The sequence below is a fragment of the Ranitomeya variabilis genome, chromosome 2 (genome assembly GCF_051348905.1).
Source record: "Ranitomeya variabilis isolate aRanVar5 chromosome 2, aRanVar5.hap1, whole genome shotgun sequence".
NCBI lineage: Eukaryota > Metazoa > Chordata > Amphibia > Anura > Dendrobatidae > Ranitomeya > Ranitomeya variabilis.
In genome coordinates this window covers 430060476-430076665 of record NC_135233.1, presented here as the reverse complement: position 1 = coordinate 430076665, position 16190 = coordinate 430060476, and the positions used below count along the sequence as shown (strand labels likewise).

Genomic DNA, 16190 nt, shown 5'->3' with positions numbered 1-16190 from the left:
GACCAGCGATGTCACAGCGGGATCCAGATCGCTGCTGCGTGTCAAACACAACAATATCGCTATCCAGGACGCTGCAACGTCACGGATCGCTATCGTTATCGTTGTTAAGTTGTTCAGTGTGAAGGTACCTTAAGTCCTTTATCTTGCTGAGTTGCATATCAAGAGAGAATGAAAATTACAGAATTCTACTAACATGAAAAAAATCATTCTTTCACGTCAGAGGTGTCCAACGCCTTTAACTTGTTGCCTTAGGCTATGTGCGCACGTTAAGTAATTTGCAGAAATGTCTGCATCTCTTGGCAGGAAACACCCTTTTTTTTTTTTTGCATGCTTTTTTTTTTCTCCTGTGCGTTCAATGTGCCAAAAACGTAGGCAAAAACGCACAAAGACTTGACATGTTGCAGATTTAAACACACAGCAAATCCTGAAAGGAAAAATCCTGATCATGTGCACAGCAATCCAGGATTCTCATTGACTTCGCTGGCATAAGGATTCCATAGCATTTTTGGGTCAATTCCGCGCTGAAAAAAAACCGCATCAAAGACACCGTGTGTACACAGTCTTAGTGTCATCTACACACACAGCTTGTATCGGTCACTGTCTTGATGCACAGTGCCATTAAATAATTTACATTTCAAGGATCGTGATAATGTTGATAATAGCAGGCACCCTCAGTAATTCTCTGAGAGATAATCGCACAGCGCTCTATAGAGTGATTTTTCAATAAAGGTAATAAAGAAGCAATTGAACATTTGCTTGTATTTTCATGTAGATCATCATTATCTCGTAAATCTACAGAATATTAATAAAACACGTGAGTTCCTGGCTATGAAAAGTGATAAATTGCTTTTGCAGCGAGCCATCTGTTGGCATCATTATCTGGAGTGATGTTATTTAACATTTGATGGAGAAACCTACTTAATCCACCGAACATTTCCATAGGAATAATATAGCAATATGTTGTTGTAAGTGTGGGGTCTGGCCCTGGGCTGTGATGTGCTAGAGGTGGTGCACAATATTTAGAAGGCCGCTAATAAACAGCATTTACTGTAATAAGAGACTTGAAAAAACAAATGTAGCCTGACCTGCAAATCAGTCATCTGCAAAGTCCATACGTCACAGATTAGACTGTTGGTTTAGGGCTGAAACCTGGCTTTACTAAAGGCACCATGTACAGCCCACTGCCATTTTGGTGGTCCCTGCCTTTACGACATCCCGGTTATCACCCACATTGGTGACCACCAGAACGGTGATGCTAGAACAGCTGGGATACAAGGAGGAATTATTTCTTAATTTTATAACCTCTTCCTGTTTGGTGACTTTTAAAAGGAGGCAAAGATGGTGATCGGAGCATAGAAACTGTCCACCCACTGTCTTGAAATGATAGTTACCTCCTGATAGATATAAGCTATATGTAGAGAAGTCTGATACTTTTGTGACCACCATGAATTTTTATTTTTTTTTGTATGTTCACACTTGAGCATGTAAATCATGTTTCCAGTTTGGGCGTTTTTTTGCTATAGCTAAGTTATTTGATGCGTGCTTTAACCTTCTCTTGCTTAATCTATGGCATGACACGTCGAAGGATATTGAACCCCGGGAGGTCATCATGTTGATGTGACAGCCATCATGATTTCTATAGATAACAATTCAAGACCGGCCCTTCTTTGAAGATCATGTTGAAAGTCTGAGAGTTTGGGGTCTTGGAGTAATTGGGGACAACAATGTATAAAAACAGTATCTGAATGCCACACACCTAATCTGTATATGTACTGTATGTACTAATGTATGAATATTCGTCTCTCTGCAGGTAAACAATGAGAATGTTGTTAAAGTTGGACATCGTCAAGTGGTCAACATGATCAGGCATGGGGGCAATCACCTCGTCCTCAAAGTGGTAACGGTGACCAGGAGTCTAGACCCGGATGATACAGCCAGGAAGAAAGGTACAGGCCTATTCGACACTTTACCCCTAGGTGTGTCTGACATGCAGGTATTGTTCTGTGACTTTACAAGCTTATATTGTCCGGATATCCTCAGGGTTTACTGTGAAGTGAATAGACTAATGCACGTGGGTGGAAAAGTGGTCTCCAACTTGTGGATTTACAACTACAATACCCAGCATCCCTGGCCAGACATTGGCTTGCCAGAGGTTGGAGACCACTGCTCTACAGCCATAGACTCACAAGACAAATATAACATCAAGGATGTTGTCAATGTAGCGGTGATATCACTTTCCTGAAGAATTCACTGCTGTATTTTCATGAACAAACCTACAATATGGCCGTCCCCATGATGTACCCACAACAGATGCTCTTTAATTGAACCGTGATTTTTGTTTTTCTCTTTTCGCTGTTATTTTGTTTTATTTTTCAATTTTAGTTCCTAAAGTTATTTTCTGTAAAATTCACTATGGCAACTAGTAGAAACATGCAGCTTGTCTTCTAAGCCAGAAATGGATAATAGCGCTGATCCAGGACGAGAAGCTAATATGCACAGGAGACACTGGGGAAATAATTTCTTCATTGCCACAGCATGCAATATTATCCCATTTTTACCCACTGCAAACCCAGCCGGACACCACCACAGAGCGCCCGGTCATCAGCACATGGCGTGCTCGCTCCTGCAGCTCTCTGACCATGGATGAAGCCGTGTGCCATGTTGTCCTCCCTTCTGGGATTCTCTGACTAGTAGATTGTGTGACAGAACCGTCTGTACAGAACCTTAATACGGGCACTTTTGTATTTTCCATCACCTTAGCCTACATTCTGAGCTCAAGGGTTTAATACTGCATGTACTAAACAGATGACTGTAATTATCACACTTTTCTGTGCACATTGAGAACCGGCCATCACGAACCCAATTCTCCTAACACCATGATAACCAACATACACTATAGTTTTGGAATTCTGGAAGATTTGCAGCCATGTTTCTGCACAAAGAGGTCTCCGTGGGCTGAGCCGCCATCACAATATCACGACTTGTTCTTAGCGCACAAATAAGAATTCTCTTCTTGCAGCTTATCTGGTTTTTCTAGTGTATGATGTCTAGCAACACACGATTTCCTGTCTTCAGTGCATGTAGCTGTGCAGTACACTGCTTCCTGACGCTACACAGGCTTGTTTTAGGTACTTTCCTTTCCTCAGCCAGCCGGAAGCATGAGAACATTATCCAAGGATTTATCTAACTCCTGAAAAAGCCACAGTTACTTTATTCACGTCTATACACAAACAGACAAGTCCATAATCACCTGGTAAATAGTTTGGGGGAGGAGGAGAAATCCTGCTGACAGATTCCTTTGTAAAAGTTGTGTCATGTAATGCCATCTTGCAGATTTTTTTGGTGGTTTAGCACATTTCACCCTGTGCATTGAAGGGGTGAACGTTGTTGAAAATCAGTGGCATTTCCACTAATGAATGAGTGAGGTGCAAATTAAAATATTCATCCAGCTGGTGCTTCTTCCTCATGGGATTGGGGTTTTCAATGCCCCATATCGTAATTCGCTGCACATTGGAAGTGCAGAATCCGGACCTCAAATTTTCAATGGCTGAATTTACACTCACAGATTTTCAAAATGTTGCAGATGCCTATGGGACATTCATTGTTTTTTTCCCATCTGCAGTTAGACATATAAACCTTAATTGTAACTCATTTTAGCTCCAAATTGCACTGCTGTCTATAAACAGAAATTAATGTAACATAATAATAAAAGGTTAGAAACAAGTAGTGCATAAATCACAAACTCGCTACACGGCTTTTATACATAGCAGGTTGATGCCTATGACATTCTTATTGTCAGAAGGACCCCTCTGTGATACGATGATTATAGGATAGTCCCACCGCTGGGAACCTCAGTGATCAACTGTGGAGAAACTTCTCTCAAGTGTGTAATTCCCCTGCAGCACCTCCGCAGGCGAAGTGAAACATTACACAGCTCTCACTGATATCTATAGACTGCCGGTATACTGCACTTAGGTGAGAAACCCCCATTGTAGCCGCTCTCCTCTGTGGCTCTTATTCGGATCAAAGTTAGAAATATATTAAGGATGGAAATATATAATTGTTGGCATGGAGTGAGTGATGTTTTAGGCTGGCGCACGTCTTATCATCCTGTAGTAGTGCTGTGATAAATGTGCCGATTTTTTGTAGAAACAGTGCCACTCTCTGCCATAGGCTGTGTTTGGTAGCGCTCTCACATGAATGGTAATACGATTTAGTACCAGGCACAACCTATGCACACGAGAGATGCCATTTCTTGGTAAATAAGACCTCTATTTCTTCCCTTAAGTATTCTGTATACAAAGTACTAAGCTGGACATGATTGACCATTGAGCCAAACACTGAAGCTGGTATTCTGTCCATACACCCGGGATAATGATTGGGATCTTGTTGTTTTGGGCTATTTAATGATTTTCTTGTCATTTTGTGTTTTTATTCACATGGTCATTGATTTGTATATATCCTTCTTTCTAATGCTAAGCCCCTCCACCTCCAAAGCGGGCTCCCACCACTGCACTGTCATTGCGGTCTAAATCTATGACCTCCGAGCTGGAAGAACTTGGTAAGGGCGTTACTGTATTGGCATGCCGAGTCTTGGAGCTTGAGTATGCTTTAAATGCAAGAATTTTAATGCTCGTCCTGGGAATGATGCACGTGGTATTTATGTTGACATACATATAAGTTTTTATTTTTTTTTGCATGAGTCTGTTTTTCAGTTTGCAAAGTGCATTTACTGCCCGCAAAAAAAAAAAAAAACCTATCCTGCAATGTTGCCCAGTCTGACATTTTTTTTTTTCTTCCCCGAGTCCACCATTTATATTTCTAATTTTTCTCTCATCTTGAATTCTTGGGCATTCTCAGCAGTGGATAAAGGTAAGATGTGGGACACCCTCCTGGGCATCATCAACCTGCCAGACCCATGAATGGTGCACTCACCCCTGCTTTTTTTGTCCTGGTGTCACCTACATGGATGGATAAGATTTGTCCTTTGATAACAGCTGCCAGTATTGCAGACCATTGGCTACAGCTAATGTTAAACCAAAGCTCCCAGCATGTCCAGGCAAGCCTTATAAGGAGGTTCTCTGTAATTATATGTATATATATATATATATATATATATATATATATATATATATATATATGTGTGTGTATATATATATATATATATATATATATATATATATATACATATATATATATATGTGTGTATATATATATGTGTATATATATATATATATATATATATATATATATATATATATATATATATATATATATAACCAATTCCAATGGTCCAAAATATTAAAAGGATTATTACCTTATCAATCCCCTGCTGGTCCTGTGCAGATTTACCGCAGATGCCAACATCACTGTGAATAAGGACCAGTGGGAAGCGTCAGCATGGGGGTGGCAGGGGTTGGTAAGGTAAGTATTTCTATAAGGGGTCATTGTACACAATGGTTGTAAAGAGCACTCCTACGGACCAGGTTATTACCATGTACATAGACAGCATTACATTAGGTAAAGCATTGCTTATGTGCATACTGTGAGGCTCCATTCCACGTTTGTTTATTGCCTTCTTAATTCCCGAGGAAACAAAGGAGTAGAAAATGTACTTGAGTTTTGTAACCAAGACCTCGTGTGAGAAGGACGTACGGGGGTTGCTGGAGTCAAGCAGCTCCTGTATTGGGGCCTACATTTTTGTGCTGCCTGACCTGTCCTTTTTTGTAAATCACCACCGAAAAATACAACAAGAATCCAATTGTGGCTCCCACATAAGACTAATTTAATTACTGGGGCATTGCAGCCTGAATGATGTACCACCTATCCACTGTATAGGTGACAGATGCGAGTCCAACCTTTCACCCCATCGCAAGGTGGCGCCTAGGAGGAGATTGATTGACGCGTCGGTGATAAACACCCTTTTTTTATTACGTTTGTACTTGCGCATTATTGTGTCCTTTCATGTGACAACAACCATTGAGGTTTGGGATTAAAATCCTCATTTAAAAGCCAATAAAGTGGTTGATAAATGACAATGTCACATTATGAAGGTTGCGGTTAATACAGAGATATGGATGATACATGATGTTGTGTATGAGCATTTTGTATTTCACGTGCTTCATGTTGACAATCCGTATTTCTTTCTACTTGCAAGCATCAGTTCGGAAAAAGAAGGGTAAGGGAGACTGCTATGTTCTGTCCTAAAACTAACCTGTCGTGCTTTTTCCTTACTAGCAGTTGTGTTAGTGTATACTGTCAGCCTACGATGCCTCTAATATCGTGTCTATGGCATCTACTGTATCTTGTTTGCAGCTTCCTGAAAATAGTAACAGTCACTTATTTTCCTGAGTTGTGCAAAAAAAAAACTGGGTAAAGCATATACTGTGGGGGCTTATAGCATACAGGAGATTGGAACAGAGTTTCCCAAAGGTTTCAGTCAAAAGAACAGTCAGCACTGCTTATCTGGTACAGAGCTCCAAATCCTCAGCAAATATGGTATATTGAAATGAGACTGTCACTATGAAAATTCAGCCCAGTCGGCAGGCGGCATGTTATAGAGCAGGGAAGCAGTGAGAGTTTTGTGAGAAAAGAATCTGTCTGCAAGCTCATACAGGAAAGCTGTAAATCACGGTTAGGTTCCATGCTGACAGATTTCCTAATACAGGTCAGGCTACCTGCAGCCACCACTAGAGGGAGCATACTGCACTCTGTTTACAAACCAGCGCCCCCTGGTGGTGGCAGCAGGAAGCCTGTATTTACGATTTATATTTGGAGCTCTGTATCGTGAACAATATCATTATGGTAAATTGTGGATATTCGCATGAAAGTCCCTTCACATCTAGTGATGATCATTTTGATGGAATAATTAGCTGTTTTTTGACCAGTAACTTCATATGTAATCCTGAGACCCCAGCAGAAGTGGAATGCTTGCACCTCCGCTCCATTCCATGACTAACGGACTGCCAGAGATATATGAGCAATTGGGTTAACCCTTCATGGCACTCCATAGGTTCACTTACACTTAAGACTTGCTTTGAGGCTAATAATAATAGGGAATATCACTCATGAACCTTACATTATTTTGACAGCAAGTCACTGTATTCACACCCCCATCCTATTGCGTGTTCATAGTGTCAGCGCTATTGATATTAATGCTGACGTCTTCTTTCATGACACATAATTGGTGCTGCATTTATCAGCATCTTCGGGAACATTCCCCTTCAGGCTTTATATTGCATACACAATCTTAGAGCACTGAAGGGATTTTCGATGAAAAGTTACAGCCTAATGCTGAAAGTCAGCAATGTTCACTGCCAGTCACCACCTCGCTGCCTTCAGGGATGCGATAAATATTGGGATGCAAAGTGTTCCAAGCCTCAACCAGATGAACAAACCCTTACATAATGCTATTACTAACTACGACATCAGTGACATCTTAAAAAAATAAATAAATCTGCATTTACTGGAATTGAATGCGACTCATCAAGAGTATAGAGAAGTCGGCTCTGATCTCGGTTCTCTTAGAGCTTCTGCCTGACTGAGGTTTAATATAAGCCGTCTTGTCTTTGCCTCCTTCAGTTTTGGCTATCCTTTTCAGATACTACCCTTTTCGGGTCCCGAGAGTCGTCTGACTTTTGCTTTCTGCTTGGCTGAGATAAGCTTCACTATATATTCACTGAACTTCTTCCATTACTCGCTGAGATTACAAGAATACGTCCCATATCAGAGTCACTAGTCAAAACGCCGGTGAAGACAGACGAGTGGCGATCAGGTCAAGAGTAAATCAATATCAGGCAGACGATTGACATGGACACTTGTCTGGTACATATGTGGTCACCATCTTCAGATCCCTCATCAATATAATCACAATGGCCTGACCACAATATATAATAAGCTTTTCCCCATGTTTCAAACTGTCCTGGACCGATTGAGACAGGCTTCAGATTATATAATGGGGATTACAATGGATGGAATATACAACCAAAGCTGCATCTCGTGCTCAGGTGACTGGACATATATACTTGGCCTCGAGACGACTTCTGGACTAGTGAGAAGACTTTTCCAATACTGCAATGGTGTCCAAACAGGAGCTTTAATAAAGGGGACACATCCAATGTAGAGAAACAGAAGCATTTAGCCACGAATATATAAAAAGGATTTCCTTTATTTAAATATATCCTTCAAACAACATATACATTTTTCATTATTAATAAATTAAAAATGGGGTAAAGCTGCACAGAAAAAAACACCGCCAAATATCACAGAGATGACAAGTAAATGATAGGATGCCGAAAGTTATATTCCTAGGAGTAAATATAAATATTGTTCACCTAGTATTGCACCTATTCCACAGTATGTCCTATAATATGGATTGCACAAATGCACTAGAAGCCTAGATCTTTATTCACTGCCTACATAACCTTTGTGGTATCAAAGTGATAAATATCAGATTTAGGGTTCAAGTGCCCTAAAGAAGTCTGACTTATAAGAGCATGGGAGTGCAAATATAAAGAGTCAATTACCTGCGAGAAGTGGCGGTGACTCAACCCGGACGCGCGTTTCGCCACAGGATAGGTGCAATACTGGGTGAACAATATTTATATTTACTCCTAGGAATATAACTTTCGGCATCCTATCATTTACTTGTCATCTCTGTGATATTTGGCGGTGGTTTTTTCTGTGCAGCTTTACCCCATTTTTAATTTATTAATAATGAAAAATGTATATGTTGTTTGAAGGATATATTTAAATAAAGGAAATCCTTTTTATATATTCGTGGCTAAATGCTTCTGTTTCTCTACATTGGATGTGTGCTGTTTTTGAAGCATGCCATATTACTAGGCGATATTTCTTGCTCTCTTTTGAAGTATTTTTAATAAAGGGGACTTGTCTGTTCTCCTGTCACATCTGTATAGTAATAACTATTATTATTTCATGATCTACCAATTCTGGAGCAGATTTCCTTAGACCTCTGTGTTGTGCTATCACTCTGTTACTCTTCCTGGAAATTTATGAAGACGTTGACCTGCTTTGTCAGAGGTGCGCGTCTCTACAAAGTCTGCGCGTGATCAATAATTGGTCAGTGTCAAGTGTGCATGGACAGATCCCTAAGGAGTACCACCCTACTTGTCAATTTATTCATACATTTCCATGAGTAATAGAAGAGGAACGGTACAATGCAGTTATCTGAGAAAAGATTAGCTAGGATTGTTTAAAATCCAAATAGTTACTAAAACGGACTTGTCAGGAGAGACGAGAACTCCTCTGTAATGTCTGAGGATTTAATTGAAAATCAAGAAAGAAGAGGAAATCCAACAAGTAATCCTAAAAGGCGAGGAGGCAACCCTTACACCAGGTGCCATGACTATATGCCAGACTATGTGAAGAGATTAAAAGTTTCACCGGGACCATTGTATTTATAGGGGTGTCCATCTTAGTTAAATTGCAAAGTGCTTGTAAAAAATAAGCAACTTTGCAATTTTACATCTTGTTAAAAATGCTCCCTATTCTCAAGAATGGAAGGATTTCTAACTCTATAGTTTACAGCTTATTTCTGAAGTTACTGGCCACCTCAGAGGTGGCCAGTTTCTTAGCAAGACGCCTGCTCTTGCAGGTTGTTTGCTATACAGCTTGCAAAGGCTGTTGTGAAGATGGCTGTTTCGTTGGACCCGGCCATCCCTGGTGCCTCTACGGTCCTCTGATGCTGCAAAGATGCCTTTGCTTGCAGCATGGGTAGGCGCACAATTCTGGCTTGCAGCTCCAGCATGTCACCGTCTCGAACTGTCAGTCATCAGAAGCACATAGTCCCCCGGACAAGCATGAGCCCGGGAGGCATCACAGCAGTGCTGAAGATTGAAAGTGAGACAACCCCTTTAATGCGGGTCTGTAGTATCAACCACATGCAAAGCTCAGGGGGGCAGACACAACTGACCACTTGCACACCTCAGGAGGAATACAGCCTGTTGCCAGGAATGTCTATGCTAAAGGTTTTCTCTGTGTTTCTATGTAGATGTTCAGCTGTCAGATGTTGAGTGTTTGAAGAGGAGGATTGTAATTCGCGTTTCACTAAGTAATGGTCACCTGCATGTAGGCTTCTAATACAACCATGCATGCAGCGCCAATCATGGCAGCTCAGTTCTGCTTGCATGCCTCGAGTATGCTGATCATGCAGTGCCTGGAATTATCACTATTTTTTTTTCTTCTATTTTCAAGAACATTATTTTTTAAAGCCTGAAATCTAGAAAGCATTGACAGCCTCATATATAAAGGGCCCTGATGGATCGTGCACTTCTGATTTGTATTGCAGATAAAGCGGAGGACTCTACCCCCATATCAAAGCCTTTAAGACCTGTGGACAACGTGCCATTAGACTCTAGGGTGGCCACGATTAAACAGCGTCCATCCAGTAGATGCTTCCCCCCTGTTACAGAAACAAATGTGAGTAGGAGAGAGCATGTTAGACACCAATGCACCAAGTCTAGACATACTACATTGAAGGCTCGTGAAGGCCACATGAAGGTCTACCCAGGAAAGAGCACAATACTTTATAGAATGATTATTTAGTAGATAGAAATCAGAATGATAGCTAAAATTTAGAAAGAAGATAGTGCCACAACCTATATTCTTATGGTGGATATACATGGCCCAATTTAATGATTGGGGGCAAAATTTAGGCCTAATCTACAGGTGAAACAAAGCTTTCCAAGAGCTGGAAGGGCTCATTATTATGGGCGAACCCAGACTTCACCAGCAAGTCCGCGTTACTGTTTGGGTTCGACTGCCCAAACACCGGGTGTTTGTCATGTGCATGGCAGCACGGCAAACACCGCTTCTGATCGGCGGTGAAATCAGAGAGCTGCGCCTCCCACGCTGTCAAAAGACAGCGTGAGCGCTCAGCTGTGATCGGAGGTATAAAGTTTACCTCCGGTCACTGGTATCAGCTGATGGGACAACTGCTCCCATCATTTTTTTTTTTTAAAGATACTCCCATCCGCCGCTCCTGCTTTCGCTGTTATTAGTGGCAGCAGGTGTCGGATGATGGGAGCAGTTGTCCCATCAGCTGACACCAGTGACAGGAGGTAAACTTTATACCTCCGATCACCGCTGAGCGCTCACGCTGTCTTTAGACAGTGTGGGAACTGCAGCTCTCTGACCGGCGGGGATGATTTCAGCACAGCAAACACTGGACGTTCGCCCCCCCCATTCAAGTGAATGGGGTCCGGGTTCGGGTACTATTCTGGTACCCGAACTCAAACTTTTTGTAACTGTTCGGCCGAACCCGCCCATCCAGGTGTTGGCCCATCTCTACTCATTATTAGCAATTTTCTCCATTTTGCTAAATTTTCATGGTGTGAACCTAGTTGTTTCAAAAGCATAGATGGCACCAGTTCTCCTTCACCATCCGTAATGTTTAGTAGATCATTTCTGCAGGTCCATTTTCGGGGGCTGATAATTCAGCAAATGATTGTTCAAAGGCTTATTCCAATTTATCGGTCTGTGTAAATATGCCGCAAATCAGCCGACAAAGTATGATAGTCTATGTCGGCAGAAAAATCAACATCATCATTGGCAGCTCATTGCCCCATGTAAAGAATATGTGAATTGTAGGAGAACAGAATAATCTTCTCATTCTGTCCACAACCCAGTTGAATCAGTTCCTGTGAATGAGCCATTAAACAAACACTTGTGTATTGTTCATCGGCACTAGCTTATGGACATAATTCTTCTACTTTAAGGCTGTGTGCACACGTTCCAGATTTTTCACGTTTTTTCGCTATAAAAACGCGATAAAGCCGCGAAAAAAACGCATCCATTAAGCATCCTATTAATAGAATGCAATCCGCAATTTTTGTCCACATGTTGATTATATTTTCCACGAAAAAAGCATCGCGGTAAAAAACACAGCATGTTCATTAATTTTGCGGATTTTTCACGTTTTTGCCGCTATATATTGCATTGCAGAAGCTCCGGGGAAAAAAACGCGAAAAATCTGCAAAAAAAAAAAACCGCGCAAAACACGCTTTCGGATTTCCTGCGGAAAAAGTCCGGTTTGGGTCAGGAAATTTCTGCAAAGATTCCTGACGTGTACACATAGCCTAATTGCACAAAATGAGAAGATCTCATTTGACGGTCGATGGCGGACAAAAGAAAGTGACGTCAGTTTTGTAAAAGTTGAAAAACTAAATGTTTCCTAAGTATGGTATATATCCCACTGACATATGTTACCAATGGCTTGTGCCGTACATCACCTGTGTAGAATTGCCTTATTGCAGAATGTTATCCATGAGGCTTATGCTAGCTGCCGACCATTAGAGAGCAGAAAGCACTGTGGCACTGTGTATGGTCTCGCCACCTGGACTTGGGCCATGACTGTGCAGGACATATGTACACACAGGAGCGGCGATGTTCTGTTTATTGTATTATTATCCTCTGTATTAATTGTCATTTTGCCATGTGTGTTTTCGGGCCTCCATGAGCTGTCTTTTATTTTATTCTGTTTTAGTCTATGTATGATAGGCAGGGTATCGCTGTTATCCCGCCCACTGTTCCAGGAATCCCCCATGGTCCTTTTCTGGGTATACCTCGTGGCACTATGCGAAGGCAAAAATCAATAGGTAAGAGACGTGTTCTGCTTTGTGTGTTCTATGTGCACTTTGTAATTAACTTTATGCTCCAACTTGGCGACCATTGCATGACGTCATTGCCCTTAATATCATGGGTAGAACGGTGATGGTGTTTCTGTTGCTCAGGGGATCTCCGTTTCATCTTCTAAATGTACCGGGCTATGCTCTGGAAGAGGATTTACAAGTTTGCAAATTTGATAAATACTAAAATGACCCATGAATCCAAAACGTACACCAAATCTTGTCCAATATAAATTATTGTGCCATTATGCAGTTTATCTTTTTATGGGTTTGGTGGATGGGATAATGAACATTAAAAGGCAGGAGATAACGGAGATAATTATTTCTTTAAATAATAAATACATTTGCAAGCTGGCCTGTTTGGAAAATTTTTATGCAGTTACAGAAGAGTAATTCAGACCCATGAAAGCAAGACATGTACAGTCCGCAGGGATAACTGTAAACGGGGGGCTAAACAATTCTATAGAATATGTCAGGATGGGGCAGGTGCTCAAAAACCTTCTACGTACAACAGAATTTACAACTTTTGTCCATGGTGTTCGCTAATTTTTTCTTTTGTGCACAAACTGAACCCACATGGCCAGAAAATATAAATGTAGCTTAAAGGGGATTTCTCTTTTCCCTCCTGCAGTTTTTTCTTTTTAAACTTCTGTACCCTCCCCCCTTCCTTGAGTCTCCGCTGCTGATCCTGATACTAGTTATTGTCTGCAGCGCTGATGTCATGCCGACAGCACTGCAGCCAGTCAGTGCGCTCAGCAGCTCTCATGCCAAACCGCTGAGCTCACTAATTGCTGTAGTGCTGTTGACAGGACATCAGCGCTGCAGACAACAGATATTGGGAGCAGCAGTGGAGACTCAATGCTGGACCTGGGGAGGGGGAGTAAAGTACAGTTTGTTACAATAAACTGCAGCCAGGGAAGAGGGGCTTTCTGAAACTTTTCTGAAACTACAGTAGTATCCTGTAGTTTCCATGGTGTCACCTAATACTGGAGATGACATAATAGAGTCAAAACCAGAAGCTTCTGGGCCTCGATGTTAACATTTCAATGGGTCCCACCCATAATAATGCCATTGTCATCTTATATGTCAACGGGGCCTCGTGGTCAATGTGTCCCTGCTTCTTCTGCCGCCCCTATTACTAGCCATCAGTGCACACCCAGAATTAGTAGCAACGTTGCAGGATTTTAAAGGATTTTCCCTATCTCTGATTGGGTCCCTAAGAGACATACTGATCACAAGGGCCCCATTGCAGGAAGCCCTGGTTATTACCATTGGTCATATCCCTAAACAGTGGAGTCCACTCATATAAATCAATGGACATCCATGGGGGAACGTACTGAATAGAGAAACAATTGTGGAGATGATGCCCCATTAGGTCAGCCTTTGTGCCCTCTGTATCTCAGCCTTTGCGCTCCTTGTAGCTCAGCCTTTGTGTCCTTTGTATCTCAGCCTTTGCTCCCTTTGTAGCTCAGCCTTTGTGCCCTTTGTATCTCAGCCTTTGCTCCCTTTGTAGCTCAGCCTTTGCGCCCTTTGTAGCGCAGCCTTTGCGCCCTTTGTAGCGCTTGGAAGATACTTGTTCTCCTTGCGGAGAGTCATAATGAGTAGGCAATGATTCCTGGGAAATGTATGCAAATTAGCTGACTAATGCCATCTATAGGAAACTACCATGTAAGCCAAGGCTTGACCAATTAAAGCGCCTTAAAACGTGACTAGAGACATCGACCAAACCAGAGACGCCCATCAATGTCAATGGACACAAGCCGTGAAGGTTGCAGGTTGTGTCTGGGCTGCGCCATGCTCTCCCTGCTTGTGTTGTTGTGTCTGTGTTTCGCGGTTTCCTTCCATCTATCATCAGATCTGCAGTTAGTAAATGAATCGCACTGTTTGAAGCTGAAATAATACTGTATAATCTAATGCTACATGACTAGGCAGCGAAAATGGAAAATGATTTTCTGCATAATTAACAAGTGATTTCCTTTTGTCAGACAGCAGAATCACTCTGTCAGGTTAGTAGCATAGTACACTATAGGATGTGCAATTATACTCGGATTCGTCTTACCGTCTCATTTGCATGTTCTGCTGTTTTATTTGCAGGCTGTAATTAGTGTTTATTATTGGCAAGTTCCATTAATGCCTCTCATTACCTTGTGCGTGTGTGGTTTGTTTGGTTTTGTTTTTTTCCACACAGTGATGCTTACAGCTATGTGCACTTACTGGAGTTCATGCACCAGAGCATTCGGATCATTCTGCACCCACCATCCCACTCCTCTGCACCCCGGGTTTTATTTCAGCGCCATATACACTGCCCTGCATTCTAAACCTTACACAACCAAACCATTGCCCGACTGTATTGGAAAGGTCTTGTTATAAGTCTCAATTGTGTGACCCTGCCCCAACCGGCCCAGGAAAGCCCTGTGCAATACAAATATACACACCAGCAAAGCTCGTTTGTTGGTCCATTGTGCAGGATTTCTGAGGAATGATATCAGAATTTAGTCATATAAGAGATGCTTCAAAATAAACCTGATATAAAGAGGTTTTATCATTAATCTTCCGGAGCGCACCATTCCCCTGGCTGTGGGGCTGGACGGGGCTAGTGCGCTCCTGCAGATACAGTCCTGGCCAGTTTGGTATCAACTGAGCAGTCTCCCGTGATGTAAGCAGAGAAAGCATCGGAGGACCACAGGAGTCAGCAATCCTGTCGGTCTCAGAGCAGCGCTAAGGCATAAAGCATGCATGAAATGTGTGCTTATTGACTTGGAAACCGACCACCTCTGAAACGGCAGAGGTGGCCAGTAACCCAGGTGATTAGCAGCACACAATAGACTTAAAAATCCCTCCTTCTTAAAAACAGAGAAAAATGGTAAGTCGCAAGTTTGCTTTTTTTTTTTTTTATACAAGCACAATGCAGTTTTACTCATGTAGTAGACTGATAACACATTCCATGTACCATTCCACATACGGTACGTGATACACTAAGAATTAATTGCCCTTTATCAAAAAAGTGTCGAGCAGGGAAAGTGCAGCCAAGTTTAGGGTGTGCGAGGCGCAGTCTGCCCATGGATGCGTTATTAGAGGAGCAGTGATGCAAATGTGAGCGGAGCTGTACGTTATGTACAACAGACTCATGATATGAACGCCGAAATTTCTGTGGTAAAATATCGGAGTTGCTACAGATTATGTTGTGGAAATGCTGCAGATTTATTGCAGATTCTATAGCAAAGAGTGAAATCCGCAGCATAAATTCACATACTATAGACGGAAATCCACAATTGCTGTTGGAGTCTGACTGCAGATTGTACACTCCGAGGAAAAGGTTTCACAAAATCTCAACAAACAAAAAAAGAAAGTTGGTATAATAATACCTGGTGTATCGTCAGTCTGCATATTGGACTCGTGTGGCCCCTACAGTACTAATAAATGGGGCCTGTAGTGTCCAGTAGTGATCTATAGAGAAACTGCAGGTCTGGTTAACCCCCTAGAGACCGCTGCTGTCTGCCCATGCTACAGGTTGTAGTGACAGCTGTCACGGCATCTCTGTGT

General features: G+C 41.9%; 1 protein-coding gene across 10 annotated transcripts in view; it reads left to right on the top strand.

Moving 5' to 3' along the window:
• SHANK2 (SH3 and multiple ankyrin repeat domains 2) overlaps positions 1 to 16190 on the top strand; it is a 672686-nt gene that overhangs the window by 599055 nt on the left and 57441 nt on the right. For 4 of the 10 annotated variants that reach the window (XM_077286978.1, XM_077286977.1, XM_077286976.1 and 1 more), the window contains 6 exons: positions 1811 to 1946; positions 4481 to 4561; positions 6158 to 6178; positions 10310 to 10440; positions 12506 to 12617; positions 14633 to 14653. In XM_077286978.1, the coding sequence (XP_077143093.1) occupies positions 1811 to 1946; positions 4481 to 4561; positions 6158 to 6178; positions 10310 to 10440; positions 12506 to 12617; positions 14633 to 14653 (502 nt within the window). Of the gene's footprint in view, positions 1 to 1810; positions 1947 to 4480; positions 4562 to 4860; positions 4873 to 6157; positions 6179 to 10012; positions 10073 to 10309; positions 10441 to 12505; positions 12618 to 14632; positions 14654 to 16190 lie in introns of all 10 variants that reach the window. The other 6 variants (XM_077286980.1, XM_077286971.1, XM_077286973.1 and 3 more) reach the window with 6 other exon arrangements.